At 44.9% G+C, this 16,319-nt stretch overlaps 1 protein-coding gene across 1 annotated transcript in view; it reads left to right on the forward strand.

The window, feature by feature from the left end:
- LOC114669276 (protein HIRA) overlaps positions 1-1,648 on the forward strand; it is a 32,021-nt gene extending 30,373 nt beyond the window's left edge. Inside the window, exon 25 of the mRNA XM_028825514.2 lies at positions 862-1,648. Coding sequence (XP_028681347.1) covers positions 862-978 — 117 coding nt within the window. The 3' untranslated portion in view covers positions 979-1,648. The remainder of the gene's footprint in view (positions 1-861) is intronic.
- The last annotated feature ends 14,671 nt before the right edge of the window (positions 1,649-16,319 follow it).

Below are 16,319 nucleotides of genomic sequence, written 5' to 3' on the forward strand. Positions count from 1 at the left end.
AATCCAAGTAAAGATCTCTGGGAGGCTGGAGCCTGCCCTTGCAGCCCTGGATAAGGCCCACGCACACCCACACTCGTGTAAGGAGCCATGCAGGAGTCCTGAACGTTTCAAAGGCTTTTAAAAACTCTCTCTCATATCAGTGTACTAATGTTTTAGGTAGTGACTTTTTATTTTAGCAAAAACATTTTATTGCGCCTAGAAAAACATGACACTAACTCAGAGTGCCAGAAAGTCCACACAGCTCAATTAGAAACTAAAGCAGCCAAAATATACAACGTCTGACAGAAAGGCAGGTCGAGTCTCTCGTCCACCGGAGGTTTGTAATTGTCTCTTTGTGTATTTATGCACTTTCAGATTCCATTTCCACTAAAGCCTGACCAGGGCTAGCCAGTTCACTGGGTTGTTTTTCTTGAAGTTCTTTCTCTTCAAGTCTTTTAGAACAACACCTGTCTGCTTTGTTCAAATCTCATTCTCCGCAGCATTGAGCTGATTTTAAGGAGCAGTCCAAATCTTCACGTCCGGTGGCTTAACGATTGCAAAATGGCCTCAAAACATCCACAAATGTTTTGGTAAAATTATCTGCAAGCGCTAACCTTGTCATTATAATGCATGTATGCTGAAGGGCATGAAATCTGCTGGGCTTCTCCTGTCAAGAAAGCAAACCTGCCGTCCTCAAGGAATCACTTGGTATATCTGAACCTTTATAAAAGTGGAGTTTAATTGGTTGTATCCGATTGATACCTACGGGTACTCTTGTCATGTTTTTAAGTTATTTTTTTATTGAAGAGGTAAGTTGAAAGTAACTGCTTTCTGTCACTGGGCTGCGCTTTACGTTTTTCTTTTGCTCCTGGTCCGCCACAGGGGTTGCAGAAACGGGAGCTGTTGAAAGAGGTGCTCCCAGTCATCGGGCAGAACCTTCGGTTCCAGAGGCTCTTCACGGAATGTCAGGATCAGCTGGAGATGCTGAAGAGCAAATAGCACTTTTCACGTCATTCCACGAGGGATTGATTTCTCCTAAAGAGACAGACAGACAGACTGACTGATGGGCACACAGGCAGGCAGACATGCTAGCCCCAGGGGAAGGCGCCTGGCAGTCCTGCAGAAGGCCATACCCCGATTTCCCTCATTTTCACTTACGTACCATTCAAAGGAGTATCAATTGGCAAGCAGGAACCGCTCCTTCAAGGAGGTGAATGGAGGACGCTGTTAAAGTCCTGCGGTAAAATTCCATCGGATACCAAAAATAGCCGAGCTGATGGTGACTTGCATTAAGCACAAGGCAGCAGAGGTCGGAACTTCCCGGTCACAAGATGAATTTGTTTCATAATTTTTGGAAGTCAAGTTCTCGTCCCTCTTGTTATTAAGGGGTGATATGTCAGGTTTTGAAACTTGAACTGTTGCGTTTTTGTTTTGTTTTTTTTTTTGGTAGAGAATTTCAAAGCCCTGTGTGAGAGACTTCCTTGCACCACAAGCATTGTCCACTACAGCCACATGACCATGACATTTTTTTTTGATTTTGTAAAAAAAAAAAAAAAAAACTTGTAATTTTTAAATGTTTGTAAAAGCAACCCCCTTTTTGTTCCTTTTGTTTTCTTTATTTTGTTAATTTTTTTCTACAAAATAAACTAATTGAGCAGTGCTTGAGGTAGATGATTAGATTTTATTGTGTGTTTCTGTGGAGCGAGAAACCTCCTTGTTCAAGGGCCTTGTTAAATGTGTGGTCGTGACAGCCAGTTTGAAATTAAAGCAGTGGCATTTTTGTTAGGGCACAGATGGTAGACATGGCATTGTCACAGGTACCGAGTACAGTGAGAGGAATGTCTGACCAAAGTGCAAACCGTCCCCCCCTTGGTGGCGCCATGATAAACGAGAACAGACGTAGAGACTAGTAGAAGACGCACATCAGCATGCCGTATGGTCCCATTTTTATAAACCTGTCCTGGGGTGCATTGGTGTCCAGTTTAAGGTTCATGCTCATCACTGCTGGGATAGGCTTCAGCTCACATCGGGCCTGTAATGGAATGAGCGGCTCCACAGTTGGTAAGCCTGTTGAAGTAAGTGCAGGCAGTAAGTCCCTGGCCAGTTGTAACGCCAGTGCTCCTTTTTGTGGTGTGGTGAGGCCAAGCACTGCAACCTTCAGCACCTCTGAATTTGATGTGAAGCACCAATAGTGTCGTCTGACATTACAGATCAGGTAGTCAGTCGCCAATACACAATATACTGAGGGGGAGTTTGGTCAGAAATGTAGTGGGCCTCGGCAGATGTCCAGAACTGAAAACTTCTAACAAGAAAGAACACAAAAATACGTTTTACAGGGCTGACATTATTAGCGCCATTCAGGGTGGCAGTGAGAGGAGCAGCCAGCTCCTATGAACTTCCTTCTGTGTGGCACAGTGGGCACGGTTGGTGTTTCAAAGGTGGGCCAGGAAATGGGGTTTGAATCCCAAGGCTGCTCACTACATGTGTGGGCAGTTGGCTCCTTCTTGCAGCACTCCAGTTCCTTAATGACCTGCAGGATGTTTAAATTTGATTTGGATATGTGTGTGCCCTCTGTTGGACTGGCACTATGCCCAAGTTTAGTTCCTGCTCTTCCCCACTGTTACCCAATAACTGGATTACTTAGGGACAAGGCTGGGTAGTTCTCAAAGATGATGACTCTACATTGATCCAGTATGGATCATCTCTGTGTTGGTTTTGGAAGATTTAGGAATTAAAAGGAGAGGGAATGTCAGTGGTAGAAGTTTCTGTTTTTGAGATTTACAGCTACACGTTAAACTCCATCACACCGAATGTTTGTAAGACTTGCTGAGGATTGTGCGGTGAGCCATTTTTACAACCTCTTCAGAGCCGCTGCCTGCTGATGTTCCACATTTGTGTGCTTAACTGCAGGAAGACAATACTTTTGTTTGGTTTTGAAGAGAGTACAATTAAACGAGATCACAACAGACAAAGTGGGTCAGGGAGAGGAGCGCCGAACGGTGACAATCACAAGTCACTGTCATGAAGGGTGGGCTGAAGAGCAAGTGGATAGAAATGAAGTTACACTGCCAGCTGTAAACGTCTACGGGCCATGCAGAAGCTCTGTTCTTGTGTAGATACAGTAAACTTCTCTTTTTAAAAAACAATTCATGTTAAGATTAGATGTGATCTGACTAGGCATGTATACATTGATTTTACATTGATGGGAGGCTGCTGTTACGGCATTGGCTTGTTTCAACTGCCTTTTAGATAAACTGTGAACTTGAGAAATGTCACAGGGCAAGTGAGGAGGACCCGAAGGCTACCTTAGCTCTGCAAATATACAAGACAAATGGAAAGTGGCATATAATATAAAGGCCTGTAGCCTGGTGGCAGCACTGCAGTCACTAGCGCCTAAGGAGCTGTGCCACACCTTATCAGAAGATGGCAGAACGAACAACCAGAGTGAGCATGCTAACCAGCTGGAGAAGGTTCAGATCTGGCCTGCGTCAATGCGATGAGGTTTGTGTGATTACTTTCAAATTAGTTGGAGGAACTGTCGCATCTCATGGCATCACACCATGTGTTCAGGTAGTGTGGAATTGTATTACAGAGAACCTGCATAAACTGCTAATTCCTGACAATGTTTGAACCCTGGACAAATTTCATCTGCTAGGATTAGATGGAATGGAAAAAGGCTGGAGGGGGAAACATTGGTGTCAGTGAGCAGTGGTGTAAAAGCGAGCAGATTACAATTTGAACTAAATGGTGGTGTAAAGACATGCAGGTTAGGTGGATTGGCGATTCTAAATTGGCCCTAGTGTGTGCTTGGTGTGTGGGTGTGTTTGTGTGTGTCCTGCGGTGGGTTGGCACCCTGCCCGGGATTGGTTCCTACCTTGTACCCTGTATTGGCTGGGATTGGCTCCAGTAGCCCCCCATGACCCTGTGTTCAGATTCAGCGGGTTAGAAAATGGATGGATGGATGGTGGTGTAATCCAGTCATTGACATTCATGAAGGTTTCATTCTCCAGGGACCCAGCAACAGAAGTGACTCCGCTCTCTTGATGGATCGCTGGCAGCCGGGGCTAGTGGTGGCTTCAAGTAGGGGCGCCCTTTAAACTCACCAATTAACCGGCCGCCTTTGTGAGGAACGGCTTTCCTCAGTTTCAGTCTGTCAGATATCGTTCAGGCTGAACGGGGCGCCAGTTTGCGTATCGAGGTGACAGCGTGACCCCCGCCGCACCAACGCGCTCCTCCTCGCGCCCTTCAATCTTAGCGCCTTCTTTTGTACTCTTCGGTCGCCAATGGCAACTGCGCGCGCTGTCCCGGCATCCTCTCGCCCACGGCGTCCCGGCAGTGTCGTGTAGCCGCCCCACTCGCCCGATGTGATGGCAAAAGCGCGTCGCGTGGGACATTGTGGGACAGGCTGCACTTGTTTTCTACAGCGCTCTTCCTATTTAGGACGTTTACAAACACTGGGTGTGCTTTTCTAGAGTTTCGCGTCTCCAGCTCGACGACATATTTGCAAGGTTCGTCACGCCACGAGAAGTTGGTCCTCTTCAGGTAAGACGAACAGAAACGCTTAAAGCAGTACGACTTGTGTTTCAAAGCAGCCGCAAGGCACTTCGGGAAGCCTGGCATCATTTGTAGAATGCTAACGGCGACTCACAGCTGGCAGGGACATACGCCGTTGGTAATAACATAACGTGATACCGGTTTAATCCAGCCGGAGCCCACCCTGGACGGGACTCACCGCCTAGTTTAAAAGCTGAGCCAACAATGAGGAAACGGGGGAGGGGGAGGGGGTGTAAAACACGAAATAAACGAAGACGTGACGTGGAGGTGTGAGAGTGCGCGGACACGGGTGTGTTATTTAACCGCGCATCACTTCTCAGAACGGCCCACGTGCAGGTCAGGCTTCAAATAAGAGGGCAGCGTCCATTCATCCACACCACTAGCGGACGGGTACCGCTGAGGATTTGGACATCAAGAGGGCCTGAGCATTGCGCTCCAAATTCAACCGCCTAGCTTCATTTTTTTCCCAATATGCAAATCAGAAATTTGGCTAAAAGAAACCTTGCCCACTTGGCGCATGTCCCACCCACATCAGTCCCAGAGGCCAAATTGACTAATCTCGATGAAGACTCGGACGGCATGTCACCAACACATTCAAACAATCCGCCTCTCCAGGGTCCTAGAGAATGCTGGGGAAAGGCGCCATTGACAGAGCGCACTCCTGTCCTCTCGGCGCCACGCATTCAACGCGCATCTCAGAAACGGAGATGCCAAAGCATGTCTGAAAATGAGTGACCCCACCTGTAAACGGGCAGCTGTGGTCACAAGTTGAGAACCTGCAATGTCACTCGACCGCATGTTTAGGGTATGCTCGAAATGAACGTCGTTTTGGACCAGAATCTTAGACATGCTTGGCGTTAACATTCACTCCAAACCCGCTACCAGCGACTCTTGGTGGGCTCTGAGGTGGCACTAAAGTGCGTAGGGGTAAGTCGACTGTACAACGCCCTACCAGCCCCCAGACTTAACTGCCCAGCTGGAAGAATCCCAACTTGCCTCCTCTACCTCATATTCTTTATCATCCCAAATTAGAAAAAAAACAAACCAATGGTCTCTTACAGGATACGTGCAAAGCCTTTTCAAAAAATTGGCAAGAAATCATTAATGCTGTTTGGGACTAAGAGTGCTGGGCTTGGGAATGACTCTGTAATGCCATTAACTCTTTTAATAATTCTTTAAAATAAAAAAGATAGAGGGGTTTTGTTTCTTTTATTTTTCAGTTTGCCCAAGCTTCCATTTTTTCTCTTTCTTATGGGTGTGGGTTCAGTCTTTTTTTTATGCTGTTGTTTATCTCTTCATATTTTTCTTTTTCTTTTCCTTTTATAGTATTTCATTTGAAGTAAATTGTTGTTTCTTGTGCGTTATCATAATATGTTCAGTCTGTTGAATGCCACTGGAATGGCATGTTCTGGAAAATAAAATAAAAAAAGAGTTTCCAAGACGAGTACAATTTTTTTCAATTAATTGCAAAGAAACGTTTACATTTACTTATTTGACAGACGCCTTTATATCCGACAAGTGGTGCGAGGTATCCAGCTGCAGTCAGGACAGTTTTAGGCCCCCAACAGGTCTGAGCACTTGTTTGTATTTGTGTGAGAAACACGACAAATGTTTATTTTTACCTCTTCTATAACTGTACAATTAAATCATTTACTAATTGGATTCAGTAGACTCTTTTAATGTGATGTGTTGCTTTGCCTAGAAATGAACATGTTTTATTTTTTCACACAGCATATATAAAATATATAAAACCATTAAGAAAAGACCCATTCATTCTGTGGTTTTGTTTCAGATGTAGAGCTGAGCAACCTCAATAGTTTAGCAAATGCTGAACACACAGGCCTCAGAACTGCCGAGTGCACTGGTTTGAGAGCAGGAACTGAAATGGAGGTGTCAGTACACCAGCGGAACAGGGGAGGGGCTTGTGGAAAGTGGGCGGGGCCAGAGGAGATGCCAATGAGTGGGGCGTCGTCTAACGGGCCTCAGAATGGCTCAGGTCACTGAATCTGTCCGAGGCTTCGGACCGTCCCGCCTGAGCTCGGCTCTGTTGCAGTTGGCACACAGACAGGTCCACTGACTTGCTTATGGACATGCAGCGGCTTTGAGGCTAAGGGTCTGCGCTGGTATCCAGAAGGTCCAAATCCCTGTTACTGCTAAAACAGATCCTACTCTGCTGAGCTCTTACGCAAGGCCCTTAACCTGCAGTTGCTCCAGGGGCGCTGTACAATGGCTGACTCTGCACTCTGACCCCAAGGGGTATGCGAAAACGAACAAATTCCTAATACAAGAAATGATATAAGGCAAAATAAAGAACTAAAGAGTGTCAGTAGTGGGATCTGAGATACAACCTCAGGGTTTGAAGTGCTAACCACCACACCACACTGCAACAAAACAAGGACTGGTGTTGTTACTCAAAGGCTTTAGGAGTTAATAAGTAATTTCTCCGGTAATTTCATAAAAACAGCCCAAAGTGTAAAAGTGTTCTGTCGTTGGGTGGTTTGTTGCAAGGAGACCGGCCTTAGTGATTCCTTTAGGCCGCCTTGCTGTGCAGGTTTGTCACATTTTAAGTCGCAGCAGACTGTCACCTGTGATCCCCCCTTTAAACACCTTCTCATGGTAAGGGTCTCTTTGCCTGCCATGAATCCTACTTTGAATCCAATTTTTGGAAACGCCTTGTGCTGCAAGTGTATGAAGGAGAGTCAGACAACGGCATTACGTAGTTCAAAAAACACCGAAAGAAAATGAAAACGGCGACATCTGTGACCCCGAGCGTAGACTGGCCGAGTCTGTAAGTGAAGTGTCACCCGCTCTTGATGTTCCCCTTTAAAAATTCTTAAGGGCGCCACAATATCGGCAAGCAGAAACCTAGTTTAGTTACACTTGACTTGCTTTGTATGGAATGTTATTTGATTTTAATAAAATGTTTATAAAAAAAGTAAAGTTGCCAAAATGACAGAAAAAGTTGTCGATGAAATAAATCGTTTGACCTTGAGGCCTCTGCCACCGATGAAGGTGGGAACTCTGCTTCATATCACGGTGAGTCCAGCGATGAGCAGTTCAGGAGAAAGTCGCATTTCAAGTGGGCTTCTTTTCACAAAGACGACTTTGTGTTATTCGACACAGAGAGAGATTTACCAAAGGTTGTAGCAAACCGTCCTTGTAACCTTCTTAATGCTAAAAGTTATAAAACCTGCACAAGAGTCACGCGTATCACTGAGGGGGAAGAATGGCAAAAAAGCCGAATATCCAGAATTGAAAAGAGCGGGGGGGCGGCACGGTGGCGCAGTGGGTAGTGCTGCTGCCTCGCAGTTAGGAGACCCGGGTTTGCATGTTCTCCCCGTGTCTGCGTGGGTTTCCTCCCACAGTCCAAAGACATGCAGGTTAGGTGCACTGGTGACCCTAAATTGTCCTAGTGTGTGTGGGTGTGTGTGCCCAGCAGTGGGATGGCACCCTGCCCGGGGTTTGTTTCCTGCCTTGTGCCCTGTGTTGGCTGGGATTGGCTCCAGCAGACCCCCGCGGGCTGGATGATGGATGGATGGATGAAAAGAGCGGGTTTGAAAGGCGTCTGCTTCTGTCATCAAACTGCGCGGCTCATGATGTCCACTCAGCGGCGTCACTGCTGGGGCACACTCAGCTCCGTTTATAGAGCCTGTCATTTTATTAACCTAATGAATGAGTTTAGACCCGTAACATAACATATTTGATTTTATGAAGTAAGAGGATTCAAAGAGAGTGAGGTTAACGTGTTACGTTTGGTGCGTTTAGAGCGTTGTGACCCCTAAGCCTCTTTGAATACCAGCACCATTTTTCTTTTGTTTCTAAACCGATATTTCTTTGTAATTAACTGAAAATGTGTGTCCCCCCTTAACAAGCTGGACCACTTCTGGGATGGCTACCTCATGTAGCAGGTCAGTTTTGTAAATACAAGTAGTACCCATGCACGTGTATTTCAGTATGAAAATTAGTTGTTACTCCAAGTCCTTCATTGTTCTTTAATAATCAAAGTAAAAAAATGCAGATTAGAAGCCGAAGACATTTGACAAAGGAGAGGAGACCATTCAGTTTGTGCAGCTCATAGCTCCGCTGTCCCAACATCTCATCCAGATTCTTCTTAAAGGCTGTCAAGGTTTCTGCTTCTACTACATGTCTCAGAGTCCCACAACTCTTTGTGTGAAGACGTGTTTCCTGGCTTCACTCTTAAACGCACTTTCAGTTTAGTTCCATTTCATGAACTTGACAAACTCGTACTTTTGTTAACTTTAACCATACCATTAAAATGACACCATTGAGTTTTCCAGTGAGCTTTAGCTGAGCCATGCAGGTTGGACAGGAAAAACGTTGTACAGTAGCTCAAAACGGAGGAGTCCATGGCACAGAAAAGTGCCAAAATCTTGAGGGAATTGTTTTAAAAAAAATAAACAATAAGCACTGGAAGCTTTACTGTCATTTGTATGGCAAGTTTAATCAAAATCAGAAACGGCGACGCAAGGAAGTTGTTGAGAATGTGTTGATTTAAAACGCAGTGACCCTGCCTATGACAGTGCAGTGTGGTTAAGCAGCCTTCCAAGTGCTGAGATGATTGTTTCATGAGCAGACGCAGAGCTCACACGCAGCCATCTCTCAGCCATTTTTAGTGCATGTCTGGTCCACGCCGTCGTCTTTGTTCCTTATAATTGATTGAGAGATGTGTCCATTTTGAAAGCCTGTAACCACTTTTGTTTTCCAGCAGGTTCGCAGTCTGTGAAGAGCTGGCACATGTGGTGACGGCCTGTGACATTCTGAAGACACAATGGTAAGTCTACTTAACTCGGTGTGGTGAGACTGTGTGTGTGTGTGTGTGTGGACTCTGGAGGGCACTACCTGAAATCAAACCACACACACTTGAGTTCAGCAGTCATCACAAGCAAACATTATATACTATAAGCCAAGACTGAAAACAATGCCATAGTCTTTATACAGTGGTGCTTGAAAGTTTGTGAACCCTTTAGAATTTTCTATATTTCTGCATAAATATGACCTAAAACATCATCAGATTTTCACTCAAGTCCTAAAAGTAGATAAAGAGAAACCAGTTAAACAAACGAGACAAAAATATTATACTTGGTCATTTATTTATTAAGGAAAATGATCGATATTACATATTTGTGAGTGGCAAAAGTATGTGAACCTTTGCTTTCAGTATCTGGCGTGACATCCCTTTGCAGCAATAACAGCAGCTAAACATTTCCGGTGACTGTTGATCAGTCCTGCACACCGGCTTGGAGGAATTTTCGCCCATTCCTCTGTACAGAACTGCTTCAACTCTGGAATGTTGGTGGGTTTCCTCACATTAACTGCTCGCTTCAGGGCCTTCCACAACATTTCGATTGGATTAAGGTCAGGACTTTGTCTTGGCCATTCCAAAACATTAACTTTATTCTTCTTTAACCATTCTTTGGTAGAACGACTTGTGTGCTTAGGGTCGTTTGTCTTGCTGCATGACCCACCTTCTCTTGAGATTCAGTTCATGAACAGATGTCCTGACATTTTCCTTTAGAATTCTCTGATATAATTCAGAATTCATTGTTCCATCAATGAAGGCAAGCCGTCCTAGCCCACATGCAGCAAAACAGGCCCAAACCATGATACTACCACCACCATGTTTCACACATGGGATAAGGTTCTATGCTGGAATACAGTGTTTTCCTTTTTCCAAACATAACGCTTTTCATTTAAACCAAAAAGTTCTATTTTGGTGTCATCCGTCCACAAAACATTCTTCCAATAGCCTTCTGGTTTGTCCACGTGATCTTTAGCAAACTGCAGACGAGCAGCAATGTTGTTTTTGGAGAGCAGTGGCTTTCTCCTTGCAGCCCTGCCATGCACACCATTGTTGTTCAGTGTTCTCCTGATGGTGGACTCATGAACATTAGCCAATGTGAGAGAGGCCTTCAGTTGCTTAGAAGTTACCCTGGGGTCCTTTGTGACCTCGCTGACTATTACACGCCTTGCTCTTTGAGTGATCTTTGTTGGCCGACCACTCCTGGGGAGGGTAACAGTGGTCTTGAATGTCCTCCATTTGTACACAATCTGTCTGACTGTGGATTGGTGGAGTCCAAACTCTTTAGAGATGGTTTTGTAACCTTTTCCAGCCTGATGAGCATCAACAACTCTTTTTCGGAGGTCCTCAGAAATCTCCTTTGTTCGTGCCATGATACACTTCCACAAACATGTTGTGAAGAGCAGCCTTTGATAGATCCCTGATCTTTAAATAACACAAGGTGCCCACTCACACCTGATTGTCATCCCATTGATTGCAAACACCTGACTCAAATTTCACCTTCAAACTAACTGCTATTCCTAGAGGTTCACATACTTTTGCCACTCACAAATATGTAATATTCGATCATTTTCCTTAATAAATAAATGACCAAGTATAATATTTTTGTCTCATTTGTTTAACTGGTTTCTCTTTATCTACTTTTAGGACTTGAGTGTAAATCTGATGATGTTTGAGGTCATATTTATGCAGAAATATAGAAAATTCTAAAGGGTTCACAAACTTTCAAGCACAACTGTATACTGTATAGGGCGACTACTGCATGTCAGAGTGTGGCCACAAGGTGGCAGCAGAAGACAGCGTTTGAGCCCCCCAGCCCCCGGCCCTGCTGACAGAAGCGTCACAACTCAGCAGCAGGTTGTCACACAGCCCTGGGAGACTGAAGGACTTTTCCTTTGTTGCTAATTAAGATGCAATCAGACTTGAGCTGCCAACGGTCCTCAATGACAGCAGCCTGCATTTCTTAAAAACATACAGGTTAAAGGACATGATCATTAATCCTTGACATGAAAACATGTTACTGTATTTGCTAAAATGAAATGACAGATCCATGCAGCACCTCTTTCCTTCTTTTGTGCACATTGTGCAGCACGTCTCAGTGTGTTGTGAAAGCACACAAAAGTTGACTTTCATTTTTGCCATAACTTAGTTTTGTTTTTGAATTAGGAGACAGCTAATTGTTAGAATTGTGCTACATACTTAAGGGGGCTGGCGGCTGTCATATGCGTCTGCTTCAGATGAATCAGTGTCTTTCTTGATATAGGCAGACATATGGCGTCTTCATGTACTCAACATGAAATGATCTCCCACTGTTAGACAGCTAACTGGAAAAGTAAAGTAGGATTATGACAGCAGAGCTGCAGGTGTCCAAGATCACAGGATGGCATTTGAAGTACTGTGCTGTACGTCAGGCGGTAGGATTTACAGAAACCTGACCTCAGGTAAAGCCGTGGCGTATAAGTGCAAGGAAGGGTCAGTCTGCCACTAACTAAAACTCACAAGGTGCTAAGATTTGGCAGGATCTGTCTTCTAGCACAACAGGAGAAAGAAATCTGCCAGAATCAGAGTGCCAGGAGACAGCGGAGACATTTGCTGGTGTGAGACATCAGTCAAATAAAACTGCACTGTTCAAAAAACCGAGCAGCAAGCAAACCTGAGACATTCTGAGAACAGGCAGGATCGGCCTTCAAGCAAATGAAACTGCAACTTATTGAGTTATGACAGAATCACACTGTGGGGAGGGAAAGCTCAAAGGTACAGAAATCTGACATCTGTGAGATAAAACTACAGGGTAGAAAAGTTTGAGAGAATCAGGGGCCCACAAGGTAAGGGGACAGAGTGCCCATCTGGCAGTATATCAGATAACAAGGTAAAGAGAGACCTGAGTGGACCGTCCTTGCTCGCTGTGATTCAGGCTGACTGTCCTGTCAGGAGAAAAGGCCACAGGTCCAAGAGAGTTAACCAAATCACATTTCCAAGTGCCGTGTTGACCGGACAGGATCAGGTACCAGAGACCTTAAATGAGGTAAAGGGCACACCTCTTATCAACTGAAAGAGAGATGTCTGACATCATCACATGTCAGTCTGGCACAAAAGCAAATCTTATAAAAAGTAAAACTCATGCATACCAGGGGCTGACAAGATCAGACATCATAGAGTTGGAGTAACAGAACAGAGGGATGTGACACTCATAAGGGAGAGATTCTTCAGTGGTTATTTAGCAGAAGTGGGTCTAGAAATGCAACTGGGGCTCCTCTATGCCAGTGGCAGTATGCCTGCATAACGCCTCCTTGACTGTAACTGCCAAGTTGGAAGATTTTCTTTTTAATTTTCTTCCTTTTTAGTCATTCAGGTGTGTGATCAGACCATAGTTTTTGTGTTTGTGTATTTTATATATATATATATATATATATATATATATATATATATATATATATATATATATATATATATATATATATATATACTAGGGAGCTTCGCTCGCCCACCCCTGGGTTTGGTTTACCTGATATACAATTTAAAGAGATTGTTAGTTTCATGGGAATTGTTACATATGCATTATTTTCACTTTTACTTTTGTAAAAACAATACTTGTCCTTTATTTCCGGCCCCGGGTGTGGTTACATCTCTTTCTCGGAGGACGTATAATGCTGCTCATGTTGTGAAGGGGGGGCTGAACGCACGCTAAGGAGATACCCGTCGGATCATCTGCTGGCTTTCTGCTGCTGGCGAGCTGCGTGTTCTGCTTGTCAGTTGTCGTTATTTTAAGAGCTGGGAGCACATGATGCGTGTCTGCCAACAGCAATCCAACAACTGCTAAGTTAGATGTCCGTGGACTTGTTTTAAATGATGGCTCACTGCCTGGTCTCGCGTGACGTTGTAAAAACAATTCTTGTCCTTTATTTCTGGCCCCGGGCGTGGTTACATCTCTTTCTCGCAGGACATATAACGCTGCTCGTGTTGTCAAGGGGGTGCGGCTGAACGCACGCTAAGGAGATGCCATCGGATCATCTTTCTGCTGCTGCTGTAGCGCTGGCCGTTGATCATTTCAAAGCCTGTACAGCAGCTGTCCTTTTCCCACTTTGCTTCTCTGCCGCTCGCATTGTCAGTAGTGGGTGGGGGCTGGGGTTTTAGGGTGACTAAAAGCATGCAAGGAGAATCGGTTGGATCATCTGCTGGGTTTCTGCTGCTGGAAAGCTGTGTGTTTTGTTTGTCGTTGTTTTAAGAGCTGGGAGCATGTTAAAGTGTCTCTTGCAGGACTTCATATTGTCTTCCGAGAAGATCGCGTCTCGTCTCCCTAGTCTCCCTCCCAAAGATTTTTTTTATAATAGAGAGATATCAAAAAATTAAAGAACCACTTTTGAATCCAAGTATAGAATCAATCAATGAAACTTCTGGACTATTCATCTGGTCAGTTAAGTAGCACAGGGGGTTGTTAATCAGTTTCAACTGCTTTGGTGCACTAGAGGGGCAACAATGAGACGACCCCTAAAATAGGAATGAATGGTTTAACAGGTGGAGGGAGGCCCCTGACATTTTTCCCTCCTCATCTGTTTTTTCACTTGTTTTGCTTTTGGCTATGGTCAGTATCACTACTGGTAGCATGAGGCGATACCTGGACCCTACAGAGGTTGCACACAGTCCAACATCTCCAGGATGGCAGGCACATCAATACATGCCATTGCCAGAAGGTTTGCTGTGTCTCCAAGCACAGTCTCAAGGGCATGGAGGAGATTCCAGGAGACAGGCAGTTACTCTAGGAGAGCTGGACAGGGCCATAGAAGGTCCATAACCCATCAGCAGGACCCACTGGTATCTGTTCCTTTGGGCAAGGAGGAAGAGGATGACCCCTCATAGACCCAGTGATCATCAAAGGTGACTGTGTGCAGATGGTGCAGACCTATAAATATCTGGGAGTGCAGCTGGATGATAAATTAGACTGGACTGCCAATACTGATGCGCTGTGCAAGAAAGGACAGAGCCGGTTATACTACCTTAGAAGGCTGGCGTCCTTCAACATCTGCAATAAGATGCTGCAGATGTTCTATCAAACAGTTGTGGCGAGCGCCCTCTTCTACGCAGTGGTGTGCTGGGGAGGCAGCATTAAGAGGAAAGACACCTCACGTCTATCTATCACTGCCAGAGCCTACAAAATGATCTCTTGCAGGCAGGCAGGCCACTGGTGTGAATGTCTCTGACCAAACAATCAGAAACTGACTTCATGAGGGTGACCTGAGGGCCCGACATCCTCTAGTGGGCCCTGTGCTCACTGCCCGGCACCGTGAAGCTTGATTGGCATTTGCCATAGAATACCAGAATTGGCAGGTCCACCACTGATGCCCTGTGCTTTTCACAGATGAGAGCAGGTTCACCCTGAGCATATGTGACAGACATGAAAGGGTCTGGAGAAGCCATGGAGAACGTTATGCTGCCTGTAACCTCGTTCAGCATGACCGGTTTGGTGGTGGGTCAGTGATGGTCTGGGGAGGCATATCCATGGAGGGACGCACAGACCTCTACAGGCTAGACAACGGCACCTTGACTGCCATTAGGTATCTGGATGAAATCCTTGGACCCATTGTCAGACCCTATGCTGGTGCAGTGGGTCCTGGGTTCCTCCTGGTGCATGACAATGCCCGGCCTCATGTGGCGAGAGTCTGCAGGCAGTTCCTGGAGGATAAAGGAATGGATACCATTGACTGGCCTCCATGCTCACCTGACCTAAATCCAATACAACACCTCTGGGACATTATGTTTCGGTCCATCGGATGCCGCCAGGTTGCACCTCAGACTGTCCAGGAGGTCAGTGAGGCATGCATACAAGCATGTGGGGGCCATACTAACTACTGAGTACGATTTGGAGTTGCTAAAATGAAATTTTGGCAAAATGGACAAGCCTGCCGCATCATTTTTTCACTTTGATTTTCGGGGTGTCTTTGAATTCAGCCCTCTGTAGGTTGATAATTTTCATTTCCATCAAACGATGTGGCATCCTTTCGTTCCTAACACATCACACAGTCCATATCAGTAGATATCCTGCAGGATTTTTTTTCCCATTGAGAACTGATGTGTTTTCAAAGTGTTCCTTTAATTTTTTTGAGCAGTTTATATATATATATAATCTACGTAACTAAACTACCTACCTACCTATTTATTTATTTATTTATCTGTTATACAGTGCCTTTCATTATGTATCTATCTATCTGTATAGTGTAGGTCTATCTATCTATCTATCTATCTATCTATCTATCTATCTATCTATCTATCTATCTATCTATCTATCTATCTATCTATCTATCTGTCTATCTTCTCTTTTCATTTGGAAACCATAAATGCGCACTGTTTGTATTCCTTTCTTGTTGTTACCGTTTTATCACCAAACAAGAGATGGAAGTGTGGCATAAAAAGGTTAGTCTGAAGGAAGCTTGACTGGGGTTGTAATTATTTCACATGTATCTGCACTCCCAAGATGTCTTCATTACTCCCATATCCACATAACATTTTCTAATTACAGCTATCGACATCAGTTACCATAATGGCACTGAAGGACAAAATAAAACTGATGAGGGAGACAAGAGAAGGGAAAAGAGTGGAACCCTTTCTGTCTATAAATTTGTGCTTTGCTTCCATGAGTCAGGAGATCTGAACAAAGAAGCTGTCCTGGGAAGCTGAGCTTGGTAGAAGCAGGAAGAAGGAGGAGGAAGTGCATGTTGCAGTGAGGTCTGGTGAATCTCAGCTTGTAGTGCTCTGGAAACTGTGGTCTGCCAAAGCTGGACCAGTACAAGGGGCTGTGACAGTGCAGTTTATGAAATGTCCAGAACAACATGAGCAGTGGGGCTGAGGATGTGCACACTGGTTTGAATGGGACAGTGAGGCTTGATGACACTTGTAATGACCCAGACAGTGAGGTTTTAGGAAACTTAGTGATGACCACAGTCCATCAGATTTACTGAAGTGTGACTTGTAG

Source organism: Erpetoichthys calabaricus, chromosome 18 (assembly GCF_900747795.2).
Source record: "Erpetoichthys calabaricus chromosome 18, fErpCal1.3, whole genome shotgun sequence".
Lineage (NCBI taxonomy): Eukaryota > Metazoa > Chordata > Cladistia > Polypteriformes > Polypteridae > Erpetoichthys > Erpetoichthys calabaricus.